Source organism: Nyctereutes procyonoides, unplaced genomic scaffold, assembly GCF_905146905.1.
Source record: "Nyctereutes procyonoides isolate TBG_1078 unplaced genomic scaffold, NYPRO_anot_genome, whole genome shotgun sequence".
In the NCBI taxonomy this organism is placed as follows: domain Eukaryota; kingdom Metazoa; phylum Chordata; class Mammalia; order Carnivora; family Canidae; genus Nyctereutes; species Nyctereutes procyonoides.
In genome coordinates, this window is record NW_026575143.1 from 1,863,587 (window position 1) to 1,889,167 (window position 25,581).

At 36.8% G+C, this 25,581-nt stretch overlaps 1 protein-coding gene across 23 annotated transcripts in view; it reads right to left on the reverse strand.

Moving 5' to 3' along the window:
• Nucleotides 1–269: 269 nt before the first annotated feature.
• Nucleotides 270–25,581, reverse strand: part of CREM (cAMP responsive element modulator) — a 71,227-nt gene continuing 45,915 nt past the window's right edge. For 4 of the 23 annotated variants that reach the window (XM_055308673.1, XM_055308674.1, XM_055308667.1 and 1 more), the window contains 4 exons: nt 21,989–22,177; nt 10,505–10,540; nt 6,209–6,365; nt 270–903 (listed from right to left, as the gene is read on the reverse strand). In XM_055308673.1, coding sequence (XP_055164648.1) covers nt 759–903; nt 6,209–6,365; nt 10,505–10,540; nt 21,989–22,177 — 527 coding nt within the window. In that variant the 3' untranslated portion in view covers nt 270–758. Of the gene's footprint in view, nt 904–6,208; nt 6,366–10,504; nt 10,541–14,754; nt 15,020–15,472; nt 15,534–21,988; nt 22,178–25,581 lie in introns of those variants that run through there. The other 19 variants (XM_055308675.1, XM_055308668.1, XM_055308681.1 and 16 more) reach the window with 13 other exon arrangements.

The window sequence follows — 25,581 nt, forward strand, 5'->3', positions numbered from 1 at the left end:
TTTTTAAAGACCCGCAAAAAATTTTATTGCATAGGACACTATTCATGACACAGAGGTTGGGTACTGCAAATATGTGGCACTGGAACAAGTCTTACAAATATTGCATTTTAAGAATTTGTTACATACTTTTTTTTTTTTTTTTTTTTTTTTTACAGCTTGTCTCTTTTAAAAAAATCGAAGTTATAGCTAAGAGTTAACTACAGTGAAGCATTTTAGGAATGTCAGAGGTTAGAGAATACGGTGAATGATACAAAGGAAAAAAGCCATAATTCTTGCTGGCTATAATATTGTATTGCCTTCAAAAGCAACTGTACATGTTGTAATCAGTTCATAGTTAAATATTTCTACTAATCTGTTTTAGGAGAGCAAATGTCTTTCAAAGTTTCGAGTTCCTCTATGAGCTTCTTGTTCTGAACTTCCAGCACTGCAACTCGACTCTCCAGACATTTTACATATTCTTTCTTTCGACGTCGACATTCTTTAGCAGCTTCCCTGAAAAAAAGTAGAAGCAAGAGGGCAAACAAAACATTTTTTTGCGTGCTATTGACAAGCAGACTGAAGTAAGCTTGGTAAATCTGATCATGGCTGCATTCCAAATCTTGGAACAGCATACCCAATTCAATGTCAAACACTAAGCCACACTGGATTCTCAAGGGTCACAAGTGTCCCTTCCACAAGTCCACATGGCAATTAGTAGAATTGCTGCATCTCCTGCCTTGATTAGAGTTCACAGTAAACAAGGTCCAAGTCAAACACAGTTACTCTGCTTTATGGCAATAAAGATCTTTGAGGGCTTTGAGTTCCTCAATGAGAGTCTTGTTTTGGTTTTCAAGCACAGCCACACGATTTTCAAGACATTTGACATATTCTTTCTTCTTCCTGCGACACTCCCGGGCAGCTTCCCTGGAACCAATACAAGGCAAATGACTATAGGAACACCCTCTCAGCACAGCCCAGACTGGCTCAAATGAACTTCTGCCCCCCAAACTCAACAGCCAATCAATGCCAGGGAAGGTTTGTACAAAGCCACACAACAAACGTAAGCAAGCACATGCCTTTTGTAAAATTAGTTTAGAACAACAGAAAAGACTTGAGAGCATGATCAATGTGTCCATCCTTCGTTGTAAATGGGTGTTTTCTTAGGGCACACATTCCATGGTAACAGTGACCAGAATGGTTTTTAGTCACCTAAAACAATAGGACCACATCCCCAAGTGGAATTTCTACAAAAACATTTACAGATCCTTTCAATTCTCTTACTTATCTTTGTCCACAAAAGGCCACATATTCCATCACAATGAGTTAACTTTATTTGGTCAAAAATGTTAGAAAAGTCAAACCTCAGAAACTTGAAATGTCCATATTGGAGATTTTGTTTCTTCAAGACTGAATCTCAGTAAAACAAATAAGCTCAACTACAACTGCAAGGAGCAGCTTATTGGCTAGAAAACAACCTGGATAAAGACAACAGTCAGCAAGTCACACACATTTTCAAAAAACAAAATGAAATGGACTCTTGATTCTGAAAATTAAGGAAAGGAAGAAGGGAGGGTACAGAACACAACACCCGATATTATTTGGATAACTTAAACCCATGAAGTGAGAACACCACAATTAAAACTTTGGCAAGGAAGCTACTACATAACTCAACAGTATATTTCAAGACTTTTCCAATCACGTGCATTTACTACCCAATATATGGATCTTTAAAGCACTGTAGATGTGCCCAGAGGAAGGAACAGAGTGGCTGAAGCAACAAACACAAATACACAGATGAGTTAGTCATTTCACGCATAACCCCACCAAAAAATGATAAATACAGCCAATATTTTTCTCTTTCTCCTTTTTTTTTCAGGATGGGAGGGGGAGCAACTACATCATTTAACTCCTCTATAGAATATACCCTCTGATAACAGTGTTCTTTTGGTGGAGTCAGTTGAAAATAACTGCCTTTGGGGTATGCTTCATATCAAAAAAGCCTACATTGAAAGAGATAAACATATATTAACAAGAGTCATGTTGGACGTCTAAATGCCAGTAACTATAATGCCAGCTTGCACTGCTGCAATTCTGAACCAAGAGTGATGTGCACAACAGACTTGGCCAATTCTGTTTTATTTTTAGGATAGTTGACTAACAACTGGTTATCTGTTTTTTTTTCTCCATGGAACCAAGTGTCAGCAGAAAAAAGACCTTGAAATCCCAGTGAACTGCAGGAAAAGATCAACCCCTACTTCCTAGCCAAGAACAATGCACTCGCCCTGTGAACCCACAAAGTTCTCAGACTTCTCAACTAGTTAACAAAAAAAATAAAAGATGTAAAAAGTGAACAGAATCTGATAAATACAGGTTGACTTAATCTAAATTATGCATAGGGAAATGTTGAGAATAAATCCAAGCATGCTCATAAATTTGCCAATCTTCTACAAAGGAACTAAAATACATTTAGTTATTAGCTAAAATACCTAGGTTTTCATGACTGAATACCAAGGTTTTCAAGATTGAATCTTACTAAATTCTAGACCTGGAAGAAAGATAATAATTTTACAAAACAAGTTACTATCAAATGAAATTTTACATATCTTATAGCAGTGCTGTGGGATATTTATCTTTTTATTTTCTATACCAAGGTGTACTATTTATTGTAAATATCATAACTCACATCCCATGTGGGAATGGGCACATGTTACCAAAGTTCCAAGCCAAAAGTTTAAATGATCACACCAGTAGATGGTACATTCCTAAGTACTTCCCAGCTATGGAAAACACCTGTTTCTTCTATTAATAGTTAGCTCGGTTTTCAGGCCTTGCATGTGTCTGGATATATCCTCAGCATGGAGAGGAAACACACAAGAGGAAATGTTGACAAGGCTATAAAGAAATATAAACTGTTGCTGGACTGGGAGAAATATCTATCAGATCTATCATAAATGCCAGCCAGAGAATAAAAAGGGAATGTATGAGAGGTCTTTTGTGTTAATAAGTATAACCTATATACTTTCCATGAAATTCAATCTGAAGCTTACTCTGGGGTCTATTTGAGTGACTCTGATGTAGCACAGCAGGCAGGCTCTGGAAGAAAGACCACCTGATTGTACATCCAGGTTCTGTCCAGTGTGGGCTGCATGATCTTAACCAACTTATTATTTAACCTCTTGGAACTTCAGTCCCTCATCTGGAAAGTAAGGATAATATCCAGACCTCATCTCATGCGAATGTAATGGGAGAGTTAAAGAAACAGTAGAAACAAAGCACTTAAAACCTGCATATGGTACTTGCTCAACTGAGCCACTTATTAGCTATTTATCATCTGCTCTTCCCTCATCTCGCTCTGAAATTGAGGTCGGGAAAGGTAAAATCCCTCAGAATCCCTTGCAACTAGGGATTCTATTAGCTATTTCTAGCCAAGGAAATGTGGGTGAAAAGATGCTTCGAGGGTCTTCCAGGAGAAGTTTCCAGAAGGGCTAGACTCAGCTGGGCTCAGTTTTGGCTCTGACCCTCCTCCTTTCTTTCCACCTAGAGATGTGGCAGCCATGTGGTAATCCTTAGAACAAATGTCACATGTTGAAGGTGACAGAGCAGGGAGGAGAGCGTGGATCCCTGATGACACTGCTGAGCCTTTGTTCTGGCTGCACATACCCTGGACCAGCCACATAAGATCAAAATAATGTCTACAAGGTGAAGGCTCTATTTCCCTGGATTATTTACAGCCCAAACGCAGATGTTATCCAATAGCTGTTATTAGTTAATTTTTTTAACCTAAAATTTCATGATTGTTTTCATCAGGGAAATTTTTTATGTATGTGCAGGTAGTTGTAGGGCATGTTTAGGGGAACCCATTGCCTAATATTTCATCTATTTCATTTTGATAAGTCTACTGACAATATTTTTTAATCTAAAAATAAAGGTAAAGAATAAAGACAAAAGGGAAATAAGAACACTACTTTCTAGGTCTTTCTTTTTTATTTTCTTTAGGAAAATAAGACATCAATGAACACTTTTACAGTTTGCATTATTGCCACACTTTATATTTCTAAACTGAACTTCATAACATACATTCCGGGACCACAGACGGGATTATTTTCAAAGTTTCCTGAAATCTCTGAAAAGGACAGTTTTAAAATATCCATATTCCTCCATCAGATCTAAGTTAGAGATCTTTGATAGCAAGACTTTCATATAATAACTATGTATGATACTATGTGAGCTCCACCCATTCAGTCCCTTCAGAATTTTTCCTTTTTTTTTTTATTTAAGATTTTATTTATTTATTTGAATGAGAGAGAGAATACAAGCTGGAGGAGGGGCAGAGGGTGAAGCAGACTCTCCACTGAGCAGGGAGCCCAACATGTGACTTGATCCCAAGACCCTGAGATTATGACTGAGCTGGAGGCAGTCGTCCAACCAACTGAGCCACTGAGGCACCAACCCCTTCAGGATTTCTGAGTAAAATGCTGACAATGAAAAAGATGAACCCAGCATGACTTAGTTAACGGAGAACCACCACCGATAGAGATGCGTATATTTCAATGATCCTATTTCTGGTCATCTGTTGCATTTTCCAGGGCACAAAACTCTATCTAGTGATCTGTGATAACTACAATGCTTGGGAACTGAAGCCAACTTAAGGAGTCCTATAATAATATATCAAACTGTGACAATTGAAGGACTATTAGTAAAGTGAATATAGCTGCTCCTGGTTCACATTCAATTACAAAGGACAATTATGATGTCAGCACTTATCTCTGAATTGTAGTAGCTCAGAGGCCACAATTTCTAGATTAAGTAGCCTGCTAATGCTAAACAAACCACCATCATGCGGTCCTGGTCAGAGATGAGCACATGATCTCATCTGAAATGTTTTGTTTTCAGGGATCCCTGGGTGGCTCAGTGGTTTAGTGCCTGCCTTTGGCCCAGGGCAGGATCCTGGGTTCCCGGGATCGAGTCCCACGTCGGGCTCCCGGCATGGAGCCTGCTTCTCCCTCTACCTGTGTCTCTGCCTCTCTCTCTCTCTATCATGAATAAATAAATAAAATTTAAAAAAAATGTTTTGTTTTCTTACAATGAGGGCATGATTTAACATTTAAAAATAAGGTGACCAGACAATTGGGAAAATTCTTAGGCTATTCTACTCATTTTGAATATCAGATTAATTTGCACCATTTTCCATCATAAAAACTAAACCAAAAAATAGTATTACATATCAAACTAAATAATTTTGGAAAATGCCATTTTTATTACATATTCCTGTTTAAAAAATAAAATAACAGAAACATGGCACAAGAATAAGTTAGAAAATGACAGAGTATGAACTGAAAGTACATATGCTATAGTATTAGGTATCTCTAAGTTATGGGGCTCTAAGTAATTTTATTTCTTTTTTTTAATTTTTTTAAATTTATTTATTTATGATAGTCACAGAGAGAGAGAGAGAGAGAGGCAGAGACATAGGCAGAGGGAGAAGCAGGCTCCATGCACCGGGAACCCGATATGGGATTCGATCCCGGGTCTCCAGGATCGCGCCCTGAGCCAAAGGCAGGCGCCAAACCGCTGCGCCACCCAGGGATCCCCAGTAATTTTATTTCTTTCTGTTGCTTTGTATTTGCAGTTGACTAAAATTTATCAGAATTAATATGTATGTATTTCCGTATAATAGAGAAAAAGTCACAAAATAGATAAAAAAAAACTACATACAACAGGCTTAGAAAATTCTTACTTATTTAAACTTAAGTAAACTCTACCCCATTGAATCCATAATCCTAAAATCAAGAGTTGCATGCTTTACTGACTAAGCCAGCCAGGTGCCCCTACAAGACTTAGAAATTCTTAACTCACAGTTAAATTTATTTTGCTTATAAAGAAACTAAAAAATTAAACTTATCACTTACTTCACAAAGTAATACCAAGTAAAAAATAAACCTTTATTTGTAATAAAGCTCTTCCATAATCATTAAAAAAATTAATATCTTTTAGACATTACCCTTACAACACATAGGGAAGCGCCTCCTCTGATGAAATGGTTTCAGGGATAGGGAGTCTAATGACAAGACAATCTAATTACCATTACATGCAGAGCACAAACCCCAAAATGCCACAGAACATGTAACTTGGGAGAAATGGCTTGGGAAAAGCGATTTTTTAAAAAAGCCCCACAGCAATAAGTTATGTGTCCAATAAGTGGTTACTGGTTTCCAGTGAAACATCCTACCTGTTTTTCATTAGCCTCAGCTCTCGTTTGCGTGTTGCTTCTTCTGCTAGTTGCTGGGGACTGTGCAAACTTCCTGGCGAGGCAGCCATCACTACTCCCTGTGGCAATGCAGTAGTAGGAGCTCGGATCTGGTAAGTTGGCATGTCACCAGTGGCGGCTGCAATGAAACAAAATGTGACAAGTTTATATAAACAATTCACAACTTGATCTTTTATATAAAATTGATGTGGAAAAAAAATTGATGTGGAAATAACACACTTCTTTTTACATGTCATAAGAAGTGACCTTGCTGATGTGTAAGGTGATTATTCTGAGCATTTAAGTTTTAGGCATCTAAGATCTTCAGCATTTTGAACAATAATATTCAGCATGCTCTATTACTGTTAAGGTAGAAAAATGCCCCAATGCATTTTAGAAAGGTTTTTATCAAAGGCTAAATTAGGGAGACTTTTCAGCTGCTCTCTGGGGGAAAAAAAGCCCTGATCTGTTTGTGAATTCACATGATGTAAATACTTTCACCATGGCCAATTTCAAGCTACCAGTGTGACCTCACAGAATATGGAGATGGGGAGACATACATGGTAAGTAGTACACCATACAGATAAAAGAGAGGTAAATAACCTCAAGAGCATAGATAAAATTATGAGAAGTGATGAGTTTTGAGTATTTATTGGTTTTAACATAACTTATTTGTTAAATATATATGTATTTCTTTATATATACTTAATTTTTAATAATGGCTCTTTTTTTACAATCGGCTCACAAAAACCCTGAAAATTTAATAATCACTCTAGCATGTCAGTGGGAGCTGGCTCTAACATACTACTACAAAAATTTTAATTAAGCAGAACAGGATGCCCGGGAGGCTCAGAGGTTGAGCGCCTGCCTTTGACCCAGGACATGATCCTGGAGTCCTGGGATCAAGTTCCACATCAGGCTCCCTGAATGGAGCTTGATTCTCCCTCTGCCTGTGTCTCTGCCTCTCTCTCTGTATCTCTCATGAATAAATAAATATAATCTTAAAAAAAAAAAAAGCAGAACATTTCCATTCTCTGAATATTCCAGATGAAGAGATTTTCCTGTACCCTATTATCATGCCTGAGACAGTTGCTGGATGTCGTTAAATACAAGCCCTTCTACCAGATGACTGAGGTATTGGAAGGGAAATACTACCTCGCTGTATTTTCAGTTTAAAAACCAAAACAAAATAAAAAAACAAAGCAGCAAAGCTCTACTTAAGTCTAGTTTATCTGGGGGATGATAATTTCTGCCTCTTGTAGGTTTCTTGAGATAATAATACATTCTAAGTATTCAATTAAAAAACTTTTCTAATTAAAGTATATTCATAGTTAAACGACAGACTTAATATTTACTTAGTATTTAGACTGAATACTAAAAGTCCCCCAAGTTTCATAATTTATACTCAACATTTGCCTTTCTACTGCAATAAACATAGCTTCCTAGAAAAGACAGACAGATTTAAGTGATGAAATATGCTTCTACCATCACTGTTTCAACTTTGAGAATGTATGGTCCAGAGTTAATATGACACCCCGAGATATTACAAAATTCATGCTATCTCAAAGTTATATGCAAGAAATAGGTTTTACAAAAGTTATCAAATCCAGGGTGCCAGGGTGGCTCAGTGTTCAAGCATCTGCCTTTGGCCCAGGGCGTGATCACAGGATCCTGGGATCAAGTCCCACATCAGGCTCCCTTCATGGAGACTGCTTCTCCCTCTGCCTGTGTCTCTGCCTCTCTCTGTGTGTCTTTCATGAATTAAAAAAAAAAAAAAAATTTTTTTTAAGTTATCAAATCCTACAAAAATTGGTCTGAACCAATGCCAATCAAAATATAAAACACATCACTTCCATATTTCATTAAAATGCATTATAACCATTAAGAGCTGAAATTTTACCCACAGGGGGCACAAAGACTTTTTTTCACTTAAATAAAATATTACAACTGAAAATAGCCAACCAGTTTAAAAGGTTAATAAAAAACTGATCTATGTGCTCCTTTTTGGGTAAATGCCAGGGTTTTTTCCCCCTTAGAGCTTAAGAATTAGGTGAAAAAAATGTTTTAAATTTTTAAAATATGGCTTTGGGGGAAGAGCACCTGAAAGTCTTCATAAGATTAACAAAAATACCACTTATAAAGTTGCACTGCTCCTTCCTTCTATATATATGATTTTTAAAACAATGGTGATTAATAGTAACTGTGATAAATATAATGATCACCAGCAAAATCTCTATCAATAATGAACTTGGGAAAAACCCTAAATTTGTTTTTGTGACCATTTAAAATACTGTATACATAGTTATTTCATTATATGTCATAGGAAATCTTACGGCTTTGAAATATTTAAGAAGAAAACTTTTAAAAGTTTTAAACTGTTAACCCACTAAAGATTTTTTATATTTTAATCGAATGGAGCACAGAATAACATAGTTCTCTCCTCTTCTCTCTTTACCCACATCCAGGGAAGAAGGTTACGGGATCATAAAGGTTGAAACAATGGGACAGCTGGAGGCGACACAGGCTTTCTAAAACTGGAACAATAGCCAGTGACGAATGAGAAGTTTATAAGAAGTTTATGTGTCACTGTGTGGACATTTACAGGCAGCATGGATGCATCCCTTGGTCTAGGGTTGTTCTTTTGCAAATGCTGGTCACAGAAAAGTGCAATAAAACTAATAGAGGGGTTCATTATACTCTCTCCTTTTGTGCACATCAGCTATGTTCTGTACTATAGTTAGAGCTGAATGCTCAGATGACATGTAGAAGTTAGTTTAAGAGTATCCACTCTTTTTTAAAAAAGGAGAAAAGGGGGGCAGGCAAACTTCACAGATGAAAACTAAAGTTCATTCATTGGACTTACAACCAGAAATGGTTCTAAACTTTTGCCTGTTTCCAAAAGGTTTCAGCTGAAACCACCCTCACAGGACCAAATTTGGCAACATGAAGAATAAAAGCAATTCAGAAAAAGTATTCTTAAAACATTCTGAGCAATAGCTCAGGAAAAAGATATCATTTTAAAAGGCTATCGTGGAAGGGGCTGAAATATTTGGATATATATTAGTTCTGGGGTGTTAGCTAATAAATTGGGTTTTGCTGTAATATTTCAGACATACTATGTATTTATCTCCTTCAACAAAAATTGGATTGCAGGTTATTAGTTCAAGACAGAAATATGAATTGGTATTAATTAGTAGGAACTAACATACATTTCTGTAATCTCCTAAGGAATCTGTATGAATGTACACCTTTAGTGGTCACAGAGTAAATGTCAATGGATAAATTTCATATATTCAAGTATGATCTTATTAGTAAATACACTAAAAAGATACAGGCAAAGAGAATCTCTTGTTTTGAGAAAATCCAAGCATCAAAAAGTTTTGTTGTTGAAAGAAGTGATAAAAAAGTTTTTATCTTAGTTAGCTTCAGTTTCAAATATTGTGAATTCAGTGGCAATTTAAAGCAGACTTGATACCTAGGATCATAGTTCAAAGAACCACCTTATAGTCTTTGATGACATATTCTTATCCTGTACGCCTATAAAGGCCAGTTCCTGTTCCATCTAACTACTAAATGTGTGTCCACATTATTTATTCTAGAATTTCACTGTATATGTTATTTCTAAAAATAAATGAGCCTCCAGTGGGTCTGCAATCTTGTGACTGAAGAAAGATAATAAGAAAAAGATACGTAGATACTAATTTTGTTCTAAGGCACCAAAAACTTTAAAGACAAGTCAAGGGTGTCTTTTTTTAGCTCGGTACCCCTATAACCTAGCACAGTATTTGGCATAAAATGAGTGCTTGGTGGGTTTACAGGTACACCATGAAGAAAATTTTGAACTTCCCAGGATTTTCCCCAAGCCCACTGTCATTTGAATGTTTAAAATAAGCAGAATTATTATTATTATAAGACTATTATTAGCTATTATTATAGCTAAGTCTTTAAATCTTTAACCCCAAGACATGGGAAGCCCTTACAAGATGCTATGTATTTATTCAAACTGGTGGTATTTACTAATCTTCCCTTAGATGCTAGTCATCTTGCCTGGCATTTGAGAAGCAGGTGAGTTCTAATTATAGTGTATCTCCCATCATCTACCTCCTGACATGAAAATTTTTTTTAGGTTTAGCATCAAATATTTCATGGAAAAAGAAAATTCCTAGAACTCTCAATTCTGGTCATTAAACTTCATACCTCTCTTCAGAAGTTTTAAACACAGTACAGTAGAAAAAGCATGGTTTGGAGTCTGGATTCTAGTCCAGCTCTGCCACTTACCAGCCATGTGACTTGGGGCAAGTTCAGTTTCCTCATCTGTAAAATGGGGATAGATTATCTCATTTAATACTCACAATAAACCCTGTAATGTATGTCAAAGTGTCTAGCACAGTGCCTGGCACATGGTAGGCATTCAGCAAATGTTAGTTCCCTTCCTCTTCCCTTCCTTAAGTTCTGAAAGACAATGTTCCAAATTATGCTTATACTGTATATTAGTTAAAAGGCACATAACATCCACAAATATACATTCCCCTGGACTTTCCCTTCTAACAAACATGGGTAATAGAATGATTGAAATGTATGGTTCTTATTGCTTATTTTGTTAAAAAATATGTCTATAAAAACTTTTAAAATGGGATCCCTGGGTGGCGCAGCGGTTTGGCGCCTGCCTTTGGCCCGGGGCGCGATCCTGGAGACCCGGGATCGAATCCCACGTCGGGCTCCTGGTGCGTGGAGCCTGCTTCTCCCTCTGCCTGTGTCTCTGCCTCTCTCTCTTTCTGTGTGACTATCATAAATAAATAAAAATTAAAAAAAAACTTTTAAAATTTGTAGTATATTATATTCCATTAGAGAATAAATTATTAAAAGATAACATAAAATGTCCTGAATTTTCAGGGTTTATAATAATTTAGGATAGAACCTCAAAGGTGGAGAATCACCAGCAACCAAACGATACAGTCTCATCAGACTGGTAATGAGAGAACTCACTGAAAAGCCTCACAAATCAAAGAGGTTTGTTTCTCCCTAATGAAAAAAGAAATAAGAAACTCAGCCAAATGCCTATCTTAGTAGCTTTCGAAGTGGAACAACTTATCCACATCCCAAATAGTGGGTGTTTTGTTGTTTATTTATCTACTAATTGAGATCTCTATAGTACTGAGCATGTACCAATTAAAAACATTTTTATAAATGGAGCTCCTACCTTCAGATGTCATTTCACTAGGTGTCCCTTACCACGAATATACCTAAGTACAAGCAACAGAGCTAACTTTGAAGTTGTACTGATAAGCAGGGGTGTCTTTTCCCTAGCTCCAAGAAGCTGCTGACATCATCTTTTTTGGTTCTCTCCCACCCTTCCACCGCTACTGGGGCACCTTATGCCCCAAATCAGCTTTGTGCTTGCTTGGTGTCTCACACTGTCAAAACCTTTCCCTTTTCCACGCTCTACTTTTTCCAGGAAAATGAAACCCTACATAAGCATGACTATAAAGCACCGAACATTTCTGAATTTGTTACAATAACACACAGACCACAAAAAACGAAGTCATTACATATTTTTAAGTTACATCTAAGGGAACTTCCTGAGTTGTTTAAGTGAAAATCTTAAGAGTCAAAAGAAAGTCGGCATAAAAGATGAGAAATTATAAATATTGAAATTCAAAGTTCTAGATAATAGCAAATATATACTCTTGTTCCATGAAAGTAATAATAAACACTCTAGGAAAAAATCCATTTTGACTACTTGAAATGATGCTAACTTTATTTTCTATGTTTTCTAAGTAGCATGTAGTATGCTGTGGTAACTCATCTAACATTAGCATGAATTTACCAGGTGAATTTTGAGGAGCAATGTGATATGGTGTGTGAACAGAATCAGACAAGGTCTTTTCTTGAAGCCTGAAGATCCAAACTGGTTCACCACTCATTAGCTTTGTAAGCTTGGAAGAGTTATTTACCACTCTGACCCACGCTGTTATATGAAAGACGAATATAATATTATTTGCTTTAAGTGCATCAGAAAAAATAGTTGGAAAGTGCTTCTCCCCTTGGGTATTTAAATACAGTTTCCTCAGAAAGGCCCACCTGGAACTTTAACCTATATCACCTGCTTCATGTACATCTCTCACCATTTGATCCTTTTTTGATACCACTGACCACATTTGTATTTGTATTTATATTGTAACCCTGCGATTTTTTTATTCTAAAGCTTACATAAATACAAAGTATCATAATTATTTTATTGGGCAATATATTCATAGACAAATAGAACCAAAAAATATTTCACTGAAATTTTTCCAAAAATAGTGGGAACATAGCACCACGGAAATTCCAGTAAACCTTCCATACAGATTTGGAGTTTTATTAAAACTTAAGGTAAATGACTTTCACTTCCAACATGATTATACTTTGCTTTTCTAGCAATGTTAAGAAGCTGTTACACCTGATCCAAACTTTTCTTTTATGTGAAAATTCTCCAACAATAATCTTTTCAAGTGCCCTCTTTTCACAAGGTGAAATGTATCCTTACTCTCATGTATCAAATATTAACTAAGATACTATTTTCCAAATTTGAATACGTTGTAATGTTTCATAGTTCAGAAATCCAGGCTGAATACAGCATATTAGAGTTTTTTAGACTCAGAGACTAAAAGATATGGAGTGAGGCTCTTAATCAGCTTATGAATAAAGTCCAAAATTATTTCTAACAAAAATTTAAACTATACTCCAAAGTCTCATAATACAATTCTATAAACTATAGATATTCACTTTTTACATTTTATTCCATGATCCTATAAATAAATACTCCTAAAAACTTTTCCCACACCAATCATTATTAGGAGCCTGATTTTTGGTCTAGACAAGTTTTTCAAACTCTAAGTTTGACCATTTGACCATTAGTGGGTCATAAAATCAATTTCATGAGTAATAGAAAAAATAGAAAAGTACATTACATCTCTACTATATGTAAAGATAAGCACTTAAAAAACAAACAAACAAAACATCACGGGGCTTGAACTCATGACCCTGAGATCAAGACCTGAGCTGAGATCAAGAGTCAGATGCTTAACTGACTGAGCCACCCAGGCGCCTCAAGATAAACATTATTTTTAAAACTTGTTTTTTGTACACACACACACACACACACACACACACAGTCTACTGCATCATTATGTAAAATGTGGGTTATGATCAAATGTGTAAGCCAAAGATTTAGATCTAGAACAGTCTACTTGGTTCACCAATCCACACAGGCAGCCCAGAAATGAGAACCCAAAGGTGGGTCCCTAAAGCTGCTCTACTATTCCTTAAAAAAAAGTCCCCCCTTTTTTTTCTCTTTGGGTTCCTCAAAAAAAAATGTGTTTTTCATTTTTAAACAGCATTTCAAAACAGAATTGGCTCTGTGAAACTGATTCAATTTCTAAAAGTAATGATTTCCAAAGCACAATAAGATCTTGTGAAAATGTTTGAGATTTTTTAGTTTTAGTATTTGTAAAATTTTAATTTGGAAGAAACTCATGTATTAGCATTACGGGTAAAACTGTAAAAAAAAAAACTCTTCAAGGATGGCATAGGTTTGTTCTGTACACATGAATGTATAAAAATGTTCATTTACAAGCAATGGTTAAAAATATACACAAAGTTTTACCTTAAGCTTTCATCTTTAAATATATCGTGTATTTTCAAATCTTTTATCTTTTGTTATAATTTTCTCTTATGATTAGACGTGAGATTTGGAATTAAAGAGTGGGTAAATAAAGATACGTCAACTAATAATTTTTAGCAAAGAAATACATGCACCAAATACCTTTTGCTTCTAGAATTATATGACATGCAGTATTTGAGATTAAGTTCATCCGTATCTTACAATAAACTTGTCATTTAAGAGTTTTTGCAATCTATAGTTTCTCTAAAATTTCACTGAAACTGCTTTGAGATAATTTTCAAAAAGCTTTAATACTGGTTTTAGTTGCTCAAATCAGTGGAATGTTCCCACGTAGGAAAACGGTTTAGCCCAACTAACTGAGAAGTTAAACTGTGGTGAAGCTGTTTACAATCTGCAACTCCAGAACTGGTTAGAAATTAGACACCACAGAAAAAACAAGGCAACCCTCTACAGGCCATTAGCAACTAAGTCAGAACCGTCACCTAATTAAGAAAACCAAAGCACTGAAGGATTACTGAGGACAAAGGCAAAGAACTGAGCCTGGGACGTGGAGGGGTGGAGGTGTGGAGGTGGGTGACAGCTCTAAGACCAGCACTTCCCCGGCCGGGCGCCAGAGGGCACCCCGAGCGCGACCAGGGAGCGCACTGCAGAGCGCAGGGGTCCCGGGGCGCGAGGCGGGGGACGGGGACGGGGACGGGGACGGGGACGGGGACGAGGGGGGCGGGGGCGGGGGCGGGGGCGGGGGCGGGGGCTGGGCTCCACCTGAGCACCTGCCCGCCGGCCCGCCGGCCCGCGGAGGCGGAGCCCCGCACAGCCAGGCGTCCCAGGTGTCCCGCAGCGCTCCCGCTGGCCAGCCGGTACTTACCTGCAGAGCCGCGCTCCCGGAAGGCTTGCCGGAACGGCCGGCTACTCGGGGTCAGCGATCGTGCAGACGAGGCGGCGGCGAGCTAGGCAACGACTACATCTGTCCGCGCCCTTGACAGGGCAGAAAGGAACTGACTAAATCACAGCATGACTCGGAGCTGACGTCAATGTGCAGCTCGCTTGGAGTTTAACTTTTCCACTTCCCTGCCGAACGCGGTTCCAGGAAATGAGGTGACGTCAGCCCTTTGAACTCGGTTAGCTGAGCCACAGACCGTGTTGAATGCGGGAGGAAAGAAAACAGGAGGCACGCAAGCGCCCCAGCACGCTGGGCTGGCCTCCTCTGTCTCCGAGCGCCGTTTGTACACAACAGTGCAATCGGAAGCTTAATTTTTTACAAGTTGAACGGGGTGTTCTGTTTAACCTGTGGCTGCTTGGGACTTGCAACAAGTTGCAGATGCAGTAACAGCTTAGTTTAGAAAAGCAGAATTGAGAGAGGCAGGATCAGCAATAAGCAATAGGCCGCCGAGCAAAAAAGCACCTACACTAAGATGCCCTCATGGAGTGTGCTGAAGACGTCCAGATACATATTAAAAGAAACTTCTTACTCCTCAGCTACTAGAAAATTAATACTTTTTGAAACACTCCGAGGTCCCTAAATGTTTCTAAACTAAAAAATAAAATTTTCAGAATTAATGTAAATCTCTCTTTAAAATTCTTACCTGTTTCATCTCCAGTTACAGCCATGATGGGTTTCTGCATAGAGAACTGTCCTGTCTTTCCTATCACAGGTTGACATACAGTGTTCCAAACTAGCCAGCATGTGCAGGATAAGTAGGAGTAACTGACATCACAATGACATCACTAGCCTATCACGGCCATCAATTTGCTTTGTCACAGAGGAGCTCAATGAAACCAAAGCCCTATAAAAACCCTTCCTGTAATAAACCACATTAATGTCCTTGTTTCTCATTTTACCTAGAATCTATTGAGATGCGCTCTGGCATAAATGTCTTCTTAGCATTAAGTTCTAAAATTGTTTTTTATGGAGCAACTGATTTCTTTATTATTATTTTGTCCAAGGTTTCTAGAAAAACAAAGGGGGCATAAACTATTTTTTATAACTCATCAGAGGAAAAAAAAATACATGGGGATTAAAAAAAAAAAAAACACAACCCTGACAGCCCAGAAAAACATTGTGAAATACACAGAAATGTATTTCTTAGACACTTCTAAATTCATCAAGAAAGAAACACCAGCCACCTTTGTTCACTTAACACAGTTTTATTTGCTGAACTATTTGCTGCAGCACCATAAAATCCAGCTGTTCCCAAGGTGACAAAGAATTTGCTAATTTCACTTGGAAGAAATAAAAACTGACATTTAAAAAATACACTGTGCCAAATGTAGCAAGAACATAGCATTCTTCCATAAATATTAGTTTGAACCATAGGAATTTGCTATTTGACCTCTTTGGCCCACAAAAACAGCAATTTCATGAGTCTCAGTCTAATGCATTATTTTACTAAATTAAAATCCTTTGAAAAGAATTTGGGGATTTTTCAAAAAATTCATAAATAAGTCACAATTACTACTCGTAAATTTTTTAAATGTCAAATGTTATCTGGGTCACTTAATGATGGTTGAGTGCATGAAGAGCTAGATCAGTATAGGAAATTTAACAGTGGCAAGGTTAGATAAAAAAAAAAAAATGAGCTCACGTTCAACAGGATAACAGACCATAGTCTGGGAAAAGAAATGATTTGCTTATCTAGTGCACAATATTAAGTGACATGGCACGGAAGCCTTTTATCTTGACCAGTGGGCTGATAAAGCCCATTTTCGTCACCCTAACCCTATGTGGATAATGTCGATGTGCTTCTCCAGAGCACATGAAGACAATGGGCCAAGTAAGAATGTCTGGAGATGAACCGAACACATCAATCCCCAACAGAGGCTCCGTGACAGACTCCTCTTCCAGCCACACCCAAGGGTTTGGGTCCAGGAGTACTAGTCCATTTTATTACCAATTTCAGAAAGTTCAAATTGGTTTTAAATCGGCACTTAGGTGTTCAATAAATATTAGTGTGAAAAAAGGGTAGAGAAAGGAAAGGAAAGAGGGAAGTTGGTTATTTGTTCGACTACTGCTATTAGTAAAGTTTTAATATATTCCAAAGACCAGATAAACTCAGTCAACCAGCACACAGAACTAATGACATTTTCATAGAAGAAGAGCATTTCACTTTCATTTAAGAAATGGCTTTATTAAACATTTGTCATATGCCAGGGACTGTGCTAGATACTAAGGATCCCCATCCAAACAGAAGTTATTGCCTATGCATGTTACACATGCGCTCAGGAGATACATACAGTAGGCTATCCAAACCAGATCTTCAGGATCAGAGAAGGCTTCTTAGAGGAAGTACTATGTAAGAGGAAGCATGAATATTACAAATGACTGGCATAACTGTTCCTGTCAAGCAAATGGCTAAGTGTGAGGCCCTAGAAAGGAAGAGAGGGCATGGCATATCACAGGAAATGAAGAAATCCAGCACAGAGCTGCATCACAAAAGAGAGAGAAGTTGAGAGGGAGAAGTCTAGTAAAGGAGGCAAGGCGTAGATTAAGCAGAGATTTGGGCCATGTTAAAGATTTTGGACTTTGTGTAACAAGTAACAGGAATTCACTGAATAATTCAACAGGAGGCTGACATGATTAGATTTTAATTTTAGAAATACCACTCTGAACTGCAGAATTGAGAGTATACTGGAAAAAAGAAAACGTTGGAGGCAGAGACATTTGTTTTTAAGAAATATTAGTAGCTCCCAGAATCACTGGGAGGGATGAAGAAAGGGAGCCTGAACTTTCAGGTACAATTCTCAAAAAACTGGACCAAGAAGGGATCTACCACCTCTGGCATGATTAGGAAGATCAGGAAACTTCTCCACAACTACCAGCTTCAGGGCAGAGGAGATGGGAGCTGGAAGAAGGACTGGGACAGCAGGAGTGGAGAGGAATGGAAGGATGAGTGGTTTATCTGAGTGGAGGAAGGGATGACACACAGGTTTCTAGCCTGAAGCAATAGGTTGGACAGGACTCCATTACTGAAATAGGGTAAAAAGGAGAAGTGAGGTGGGCATGAGGGACGCCTGGGTGGTTCAGTGGTTGAGCACCTGCCTCTGGCTCAGGGCGTGATCTGTGGTCTCAGGATCGAGTCCCACATCAGGCTCCCTGCCTGGAGCCTGCTTCTCCCTCTGCCTATGCCTCTGCCTTTCTCTCTCTCTCTGTCTTTCATGAATAAATAAATAAATAAAATCTTTTAAAAAAAAAAAAGAAAAAAAAAGAGCCATGAGCATGGGACCTGTAAGTAGCCAGCTGGAGTCAGGGGCATGGTGACAGATGCCATGGGCAGGAATGAGGTCATCCGGGAGAAAGTGCTCAGACAGATGGAAGAGGGCCCAGGACCCAATATTGACGAACACCAGCTAACACTGAAGATATGAGCAGAGAGGATTAGACCAATCAAGGAGACTGGAAGAGATATAGGAGAGAGAAGAAAAATCCAATGAGAATAGAGTATCACTATGGGAAGTGAAGGAAGCAGAGGTTCACAGTGTTAAATACTGCTGAGGGGTCAATCGAGATAAGGACAGAGAACTTGCAAAGAATTGCTGTGACCTTTGAATGAAATGAAATGACAGGATGGAAGGTGATAGAAAGTGAGTAACAGAGAATTGGGACCCCTACTATCATTATTTTAAGGAAAAGAGAAAAAAGGAAAGGAAAAGATTAAAAGAAAACACAAGGAATCAAGATTGGAAGGGAAGAAACAAAGACCTAACTTGTGGTTGATATAAACATTCATGTACCATCACAGATAGATTCACAAAGAGTGGGCACATTATTAGAAATAATTTCAGTTTGGCAAGATTCATAAATAAAAACCTTTTTTAAAAAGTCGGTAATATTTCTTCACAGCAGCAATGACTAGAAAATGTATCATTGATAATAGCAACAAAAACCATCAGGCATTTAGGAACTAACTTAACAATATAAAAGACTTCCAGGGAGAAAAAATTTTAAACTGTTAAAAAAAAAAAAGTTAAATAAGATCTAAAAAATGAGACACTTTATGCTTTGGAACAGGTCAATTTAACATTATGAAAACGTCAGATCTTCCTCTGCCTGGTACACTCTTCATAGGAATGTAAATCGGTGTGACCACTATAGCAAACAGTATGGAGGTTCCTCAATAAATTAAAAATAGAACTACCCAATGATTCAGCAATCACACTACTGTGTATTTATCAAAAAATCAGCAACAGGGATCCCTGGGTGCCGCAGCGGTTTAGCGCCTGCCTTTGGCCCAGGGCGCGATCCTGGAGACCCGGGATCGAATCCCACATCAGGCTCCCAGTGCATGGAGCCTGCTTCTCCCTCTGCCTATGTCTCTGCCTCTCTCTCTCTCTCACTGTGTGCCTATCATAAATAAATAAAATAAAATAAAAATTAAAAAAAAATCAGCAACAGTAATTGGAAAAGATATACGTATCCCCATGTTCATTGCAGCATTATATACAATAGCCAAGATATGGAAGCAGCCTGAGTGATGAATGATAAGTGGATAAAGAAAATATAGTGTGTATACACGCACACACAAACACACAATGAATTACTATTATACCATAAAAAAGAAGGAAATCTTGCCATTTGTGACAACATGGATGGAACTTGAGGGCATTATGTTAAGTGAAGTGAGTCAGAGAAAAGACAAATACCATATGATCATACCTACAAGTGGAATCTTCAAAACAACAAAACCCCCAGGACTCAGAGATACAGAGGACAGATTGGTGGCTGCATGAGATGGGCATGAAGGGGTTGGTATGGAGGGAGTATGCAAAATGGATAGTGATCAAACGGTACAGACTTCCAGTTATGAAATAAACAAGTTTAGGGGATGTGATGTACAGTATGGTGGCTATAGTGAATAATATGTATTGTCTGCTTGAAAGTTGCAAAAGAGTAAATCTTGAAAGTTCTCATCACAAAAAAAAAGCAATTTTTAACTGTGCAGTGAATGTTATCTAGATTATTGACTTATTGTGGTGATCACTTACTGCCTCTTAAACAAATGTCACATCATTACATTGTACACTTGAAACTAATATAATTATGATCTGTCAATTATATCTCAATTTTTAAAAAGGCTTCAGTTTCCCTTAAATTACTCTATACATTAAATACAACCTCATTATGAGTTTTATTATTATATTGTTTTATTTAGAAACTCAAATTTATTCTAAATGCATATTGAAGAATAATGGTTCACATAACCTAATCACCACTAAAAGAATTTTTTTTGAGATAAAAATGGGAACCTTGTCCTGTGAGATAACAAACCAGTATGGTACTGGCATATAGAAAAGGAGACCAAGAAGGGGTGCCTGGGTGGCACAGGCAGTTAAGGTTCCAACTCTTGGTTTAGCTCAGGTCGTGACCTCAGGGTCATGAGATCAAGCTCTGTCTGGGGGGTCTATGCTCAGCATGGAGTCCACTTACAACTGTCTTTCCCTCCCTCCTGTCCCTCCCTCCTGCTCTCTCTCTAAAATAAATTAATTAATCTTTTAAAAAAAGAAAAGAAAAGGAGACCAACAGTACAGAATAGAGTACTGGGCAGCCTGGGTGGCTCAGTGGTTTAGTGCCTGCCTTCAGCCCAGGGTGTGATCCTGGAGACGTGGGATCGAGTCCCACGTCGGGCTCCCTGTATGGAGACTGCTTTGCCCTCTGCCTCTGTCTCTGCCTCTCTGTCTCTGTCTCTGTGTGTCTCTCATGAATAAATAAATAAAATCTTAAAAAAAAAAGTATCCTGAGACAGATCCAAGTGTATAAAGAACCTACCATATAATTAATATCACCCTATAAGTTAATGGTGAAAGGACAAACCATGAGTAGGGGAAAACTGGCTATATGTGGAAAAAAAAGAAAATGAATTCCGAACCTAATACTTTATACAGAGGTGGACCTCAGGTGAATTGACATAAATGTAAGAGGTAAAACTAGCTAATATAGTTATTGTAGAAAAATATTCTTGTGACTAATAGAAGAAAACGAGTTCTTAAAACCCCATAAGCATAAAACTCATTAGTATATTATCTACACAAAACATAAAACATTTTTAAGCTCTTCTTACTAAAGTATCGGGTTTACAGTAGATTTTCCATATAAAAAAAGATAAATTAGAAAAAATGATGAGTCTTTATGGTCATTTACTTAGACATAGAGGGTTCATGAGAATCGGGGGAAATAAAACAGGTGGCCTTCATTTTACAATTAAAAGAAAAAGTATTAGAAAAGTACTATGAATTTTTTTTACTCCATAAATGGAGTAAATGTACCTGATACACTTTTATTACAGTCCATATTAACCCCCCAAATACCTAAGAGTAAAGCTAATTATCAAGAGATTCATTAATCAGAATCTGCTTTTTTCCATACTTGCAAAACTTTCAAACCAAAAGAATGAATATTATTCCCTTTAAAATTAGTGCTACATCAAACGTCCTAAGCAAATGCCAAGAATACAGTTAAATGAAAACATAGGATTTTGCAAGTTGTATTAAACACATTATAGTTATTATGAGCAAAACTGAATGAAATTAAAATAATATATATATTCAAATAATAATCATATATATTCGAATTTAATTGAAATCTTAGGTTACTCTAAAAGCTTAGGGCTACACCCCCAAATGTTTTATTTTACTACTTCCATATGAAGTAGAATGGGTACCTGAACTTTAAATATACTAGAACAGTCTAGAGAAAAAAAAAATCAGCATTTGTTTTGACATGAAATGTCTAGAAATGAGACTTGAGTGAGTGTCACATCTGGGGAAAACCCCCAATTCAGTGCACCATGCACTGGATATTTAAATCTTCATAGACCGGGTAATAAAAATATGAATTAGTACAAATTCATTCATGTATCCAGGTCTTTTTTTCCCATCATGCTACTCTGAATTGAACTTTTCTTTAGAGCCAATAAAACTTGCTAGAAAAGTGAAACCATATAATTCAATGTGTTATCAAATGTACTAAAATATTCCTTCTTCAAGCTTTTAAGTGCCCCCTCCCAAATCTGCCTCCTATATATTTCAGAAAACTACAAAATCACCACTAACTGGTGTGATATAGTGATGCACAGGTATTCTAAATGTATTAGATTAATAAAATATACCTTGAACAACAACCTGGCTGCCTGGGACAAAGAACTGCTGTGTGCCATCAGCTGATTGTGCTGCATACTGTACAATTGTAGCACCTGGTGGAGGAGCTCCTGAATTTGTCATTGTTAATGCCTGTAGTCCCTGAACACCATCAGATCCTGGGTTAGAAATCTGGATTGTTCCACCTTGGGCTATAGCAACTTAACAGAAAAAGAAAAGAAATATTAGAGAATTTCAAGATTCATTTTTAATAATCCCATACTGGAAGAATATACTGTGGGTCTATTAATTACCAATGCTGCTCATGATCAGTTTACCCTTATTTCTCTATGCTGAATTGATAAGGAGATCCTTCTTCATGGGACAACACTCTGAAAAAGCTCATGAACACTTGAAAATAACTTTTATTCAGAATTATTTGAAATACATAGAACCCATAGATTTTGCCTCCTCCCTGGTATCCATCCCACTAAATTATTTAAGAGGAAAAGTGGAGATGCAGACAGGGAGAAAAGCCAGCTTCTTGATTTTCTCCATTCTCTCAGATGTCCTTAGTTATAGATAAATAGCATTCTTCTAATATTTAAAAAGTAGTCAGTAAAATCCCATCAAGCATCAGAATTACCATGAATTTATATCTTCATTCAACTAACTACTCTAATTTCTCATCAAAACAAAGTAGCTTTTTTAAAACAAAGTAGCTGTTAATGGAATATATATTACTATATATTTTGATTGTAAATGCTAAGTTTACCAAACCGTAACCTTTACCATTTTGACTATATCAGGAGAATCCTGAAATATAAAATGTTAAATTGGAAAGGATCTTAAAATACAACTATTGAAAGAATTTGTGCTACAATATTTACCTGTACCAAGTGTCTTGAATAACTGCAGCTAATGGCAACAATATGAGGTGGACTTCCTCTGAACACTTGCCAGTCATGTTTAAAAGTTAACATATTAACCAAAAGTTTCCAAAGAACAACTGATCAAATGTTTTGTTTTTAAATTTCACTCTAATACACAAATAAGCACTGCTTAAAATATCTGAAGAGTTCTGTATATACTTAAACATAAATATTACAATTCTATGTTTTAGTTTAAGTACCACAGATGAAGTGAAACCAAAGGGTATGCTTTTAAAAGAATAACACAACACCTGTAAGTTAACATGAATGTCTTACAGGAATGTTACAGTAGTGTGTCAAAGTGTATGTTGAATATTTCCTACTTGGAACTGGATTAAGAGCTTTACAATTTTTGGCAATAGCAGATGAGTTCTGTTGTTTACCTAGCTGGTAAGTAAACAGTATCTTTTCAACAGTATCCAAGCAAAGACCCATGTAGGTGAACACCTGATTGTTTAAACCTGTCTCAACTATAAGAAAGAGCAACAACAAATCTTTAGTTCCTTGACCTGAGATCCTAGGGCCTAACACAGAAAAATGGGTTAACATTTTGAAAAAGATTTCTGCAAGATGCATTCTCTGTGTCTTTGTTCTTTGACAGGCCACTATTAGGATAAGATTGACAGAAACCTGAGAATCAGTTACAGAATGTTAATGGTGCTGAGGTTGAGAAATTTATGTAATATCACCTTCTTCATTTAGCTCATGTACAGCATCATATTCTGTACATGTTTTAAAAACAAGATTTCAAGGGTCTCAGGATTCAACCTTTATAACAAAAGGGTTTGGAAGAAACCTAACTATGTCTATTTTCTTAAAAGAGAAGCATGAAAAAGAAGAGCTATTGCTTCCTCAGGTCTTCATGATTGGACATGATTGTATTTCATATGTTATCATATATCTGAATGTGCGTTTAGTTGATAATTAGTTTGGTGTTACAGAAATAGTGCTTTAGAAAGAACACACACAGGCTGTGTAACCGCAATGTGGAAGAAGCACAAAGCCTAGCAAACAGCAGGCAGTCAATAAATGCTGAATTTCTTCAAGGCAGACTATATCATAAGCAACTTAATCCACTTGTGAATCTAGAAGAGTTAAATAAAGTATGGCTTCAAATTCTAATTAGAGAACTTAATTTTCAATGCCAATACAATTAACAAGCTTTGGGACTAGTAAAAAAAATTTAAGTTTAGAGTCATTGTCGCCAAGGATAAGAATATGAAATAGGTGGATAACAAAGGCCCTTACTTGTTTTCTTTTCATATTTTCTTTTTTTCACCCTTTATTTTTTTCAATGTTTCCTCATAGTTCCAACCAAACTTCTTTGTTTTCACATTGTGAAGTTGATATATAAAGAATCTGTTCCTCTCATCATTTTATTTTCTGGTCATTATATAATTAGACATGGAAAACAGAGGTAAACACACACACACACACACACACACACACACACACGATTAGGCCTAGAGGAAACATTTCTGCTGATAAGTCTTGTACTTTAGCTTAGCTTTTATTTTTTATACCACAGGCACTTTTGATTTTGGCATTATCAAATGACAGAAGACCTTCCCATTCAAAATGGTACCTCTCATTTGACAATAAATAAGATTTACCAATGCTTCGGGATACAAGAATCAGGTCTTTTGTGTGTGTGTGTGTGTGTGTGTGTGTGTGTGTGTGTTCAAGATTTGAAGAGGAAACTTTTCAGGTTACAAAATATTCAAGGATAGAAAAATCTGTGTATTCAATAAACACATCAAGATAAATAATAGGAAAAATTAAGATGAATTTAACTTAATGAGTTTAGTCACATTTTTTGTTTTACCTAATTATGTTTTTGAAACTTAGGAAAATTTGCTAGCAAACATAAAAGGAGAAAGAATTTTGTGTCATCTATTTTTCCCTGCCCACTCATCCCAACCTTTTTTTTTTTTTTTGTCTGGAATATTTCAAAACAAATCCCAGACATCATGTCTGGCTAATAATTTTTAAATAAAATGATTGGCCCATATGAAGGCCACTAGTAACCAATGAAGATAAAATACTTTTGTACTTCCTACTAATTTTACTTTAGGCTTTATTAATGATTTCTTAGACTGACACATGCAACTGAAGCATAAAAGTTTACACCTATAGCCACACTGCTGATCACAATGAGTCCATACTGGTCTAGGAAAACAGATTGGGACTCAGGCAGAAGTTTTTATTTTAGATTAATGCATTCTGATTTTCCTTTTTTAAGTAATCCTTAGTAACATTAGGTTGATAAAATAAATGGAAAATTGAACAGCTAGATTACATAATCAATTAAATTCTACTTCAATGTCCATTATTAATTGATTCAAGCTTGCTAGTATGTTACTGCTCATAGTAATGGTGGGTAGAGGTTAGGCTCTGTTGTCCCAGTTGTTCTGGGCATTAGCTAACTTATTTTTCTCTAGTCTCAGGTAAGCTCTACCCCATAATTATGTAGGTTACCCTATACCCACAGGGTGAAAGTGGACACACTGACCTTACATTAAGAATTTGTCTAGATCAACTGTAATTCCTTAACTTACTAAGTAATTTTCTACTAAGTTGGTTTTAGGGGTTACACAATTGTGTCTATATACAACCTTATATAGTCATGGTATCTAGTTTCTAATCAGTATTAACCAAAGTATGGTTTCTCCATCCCCAATTTACCATACATC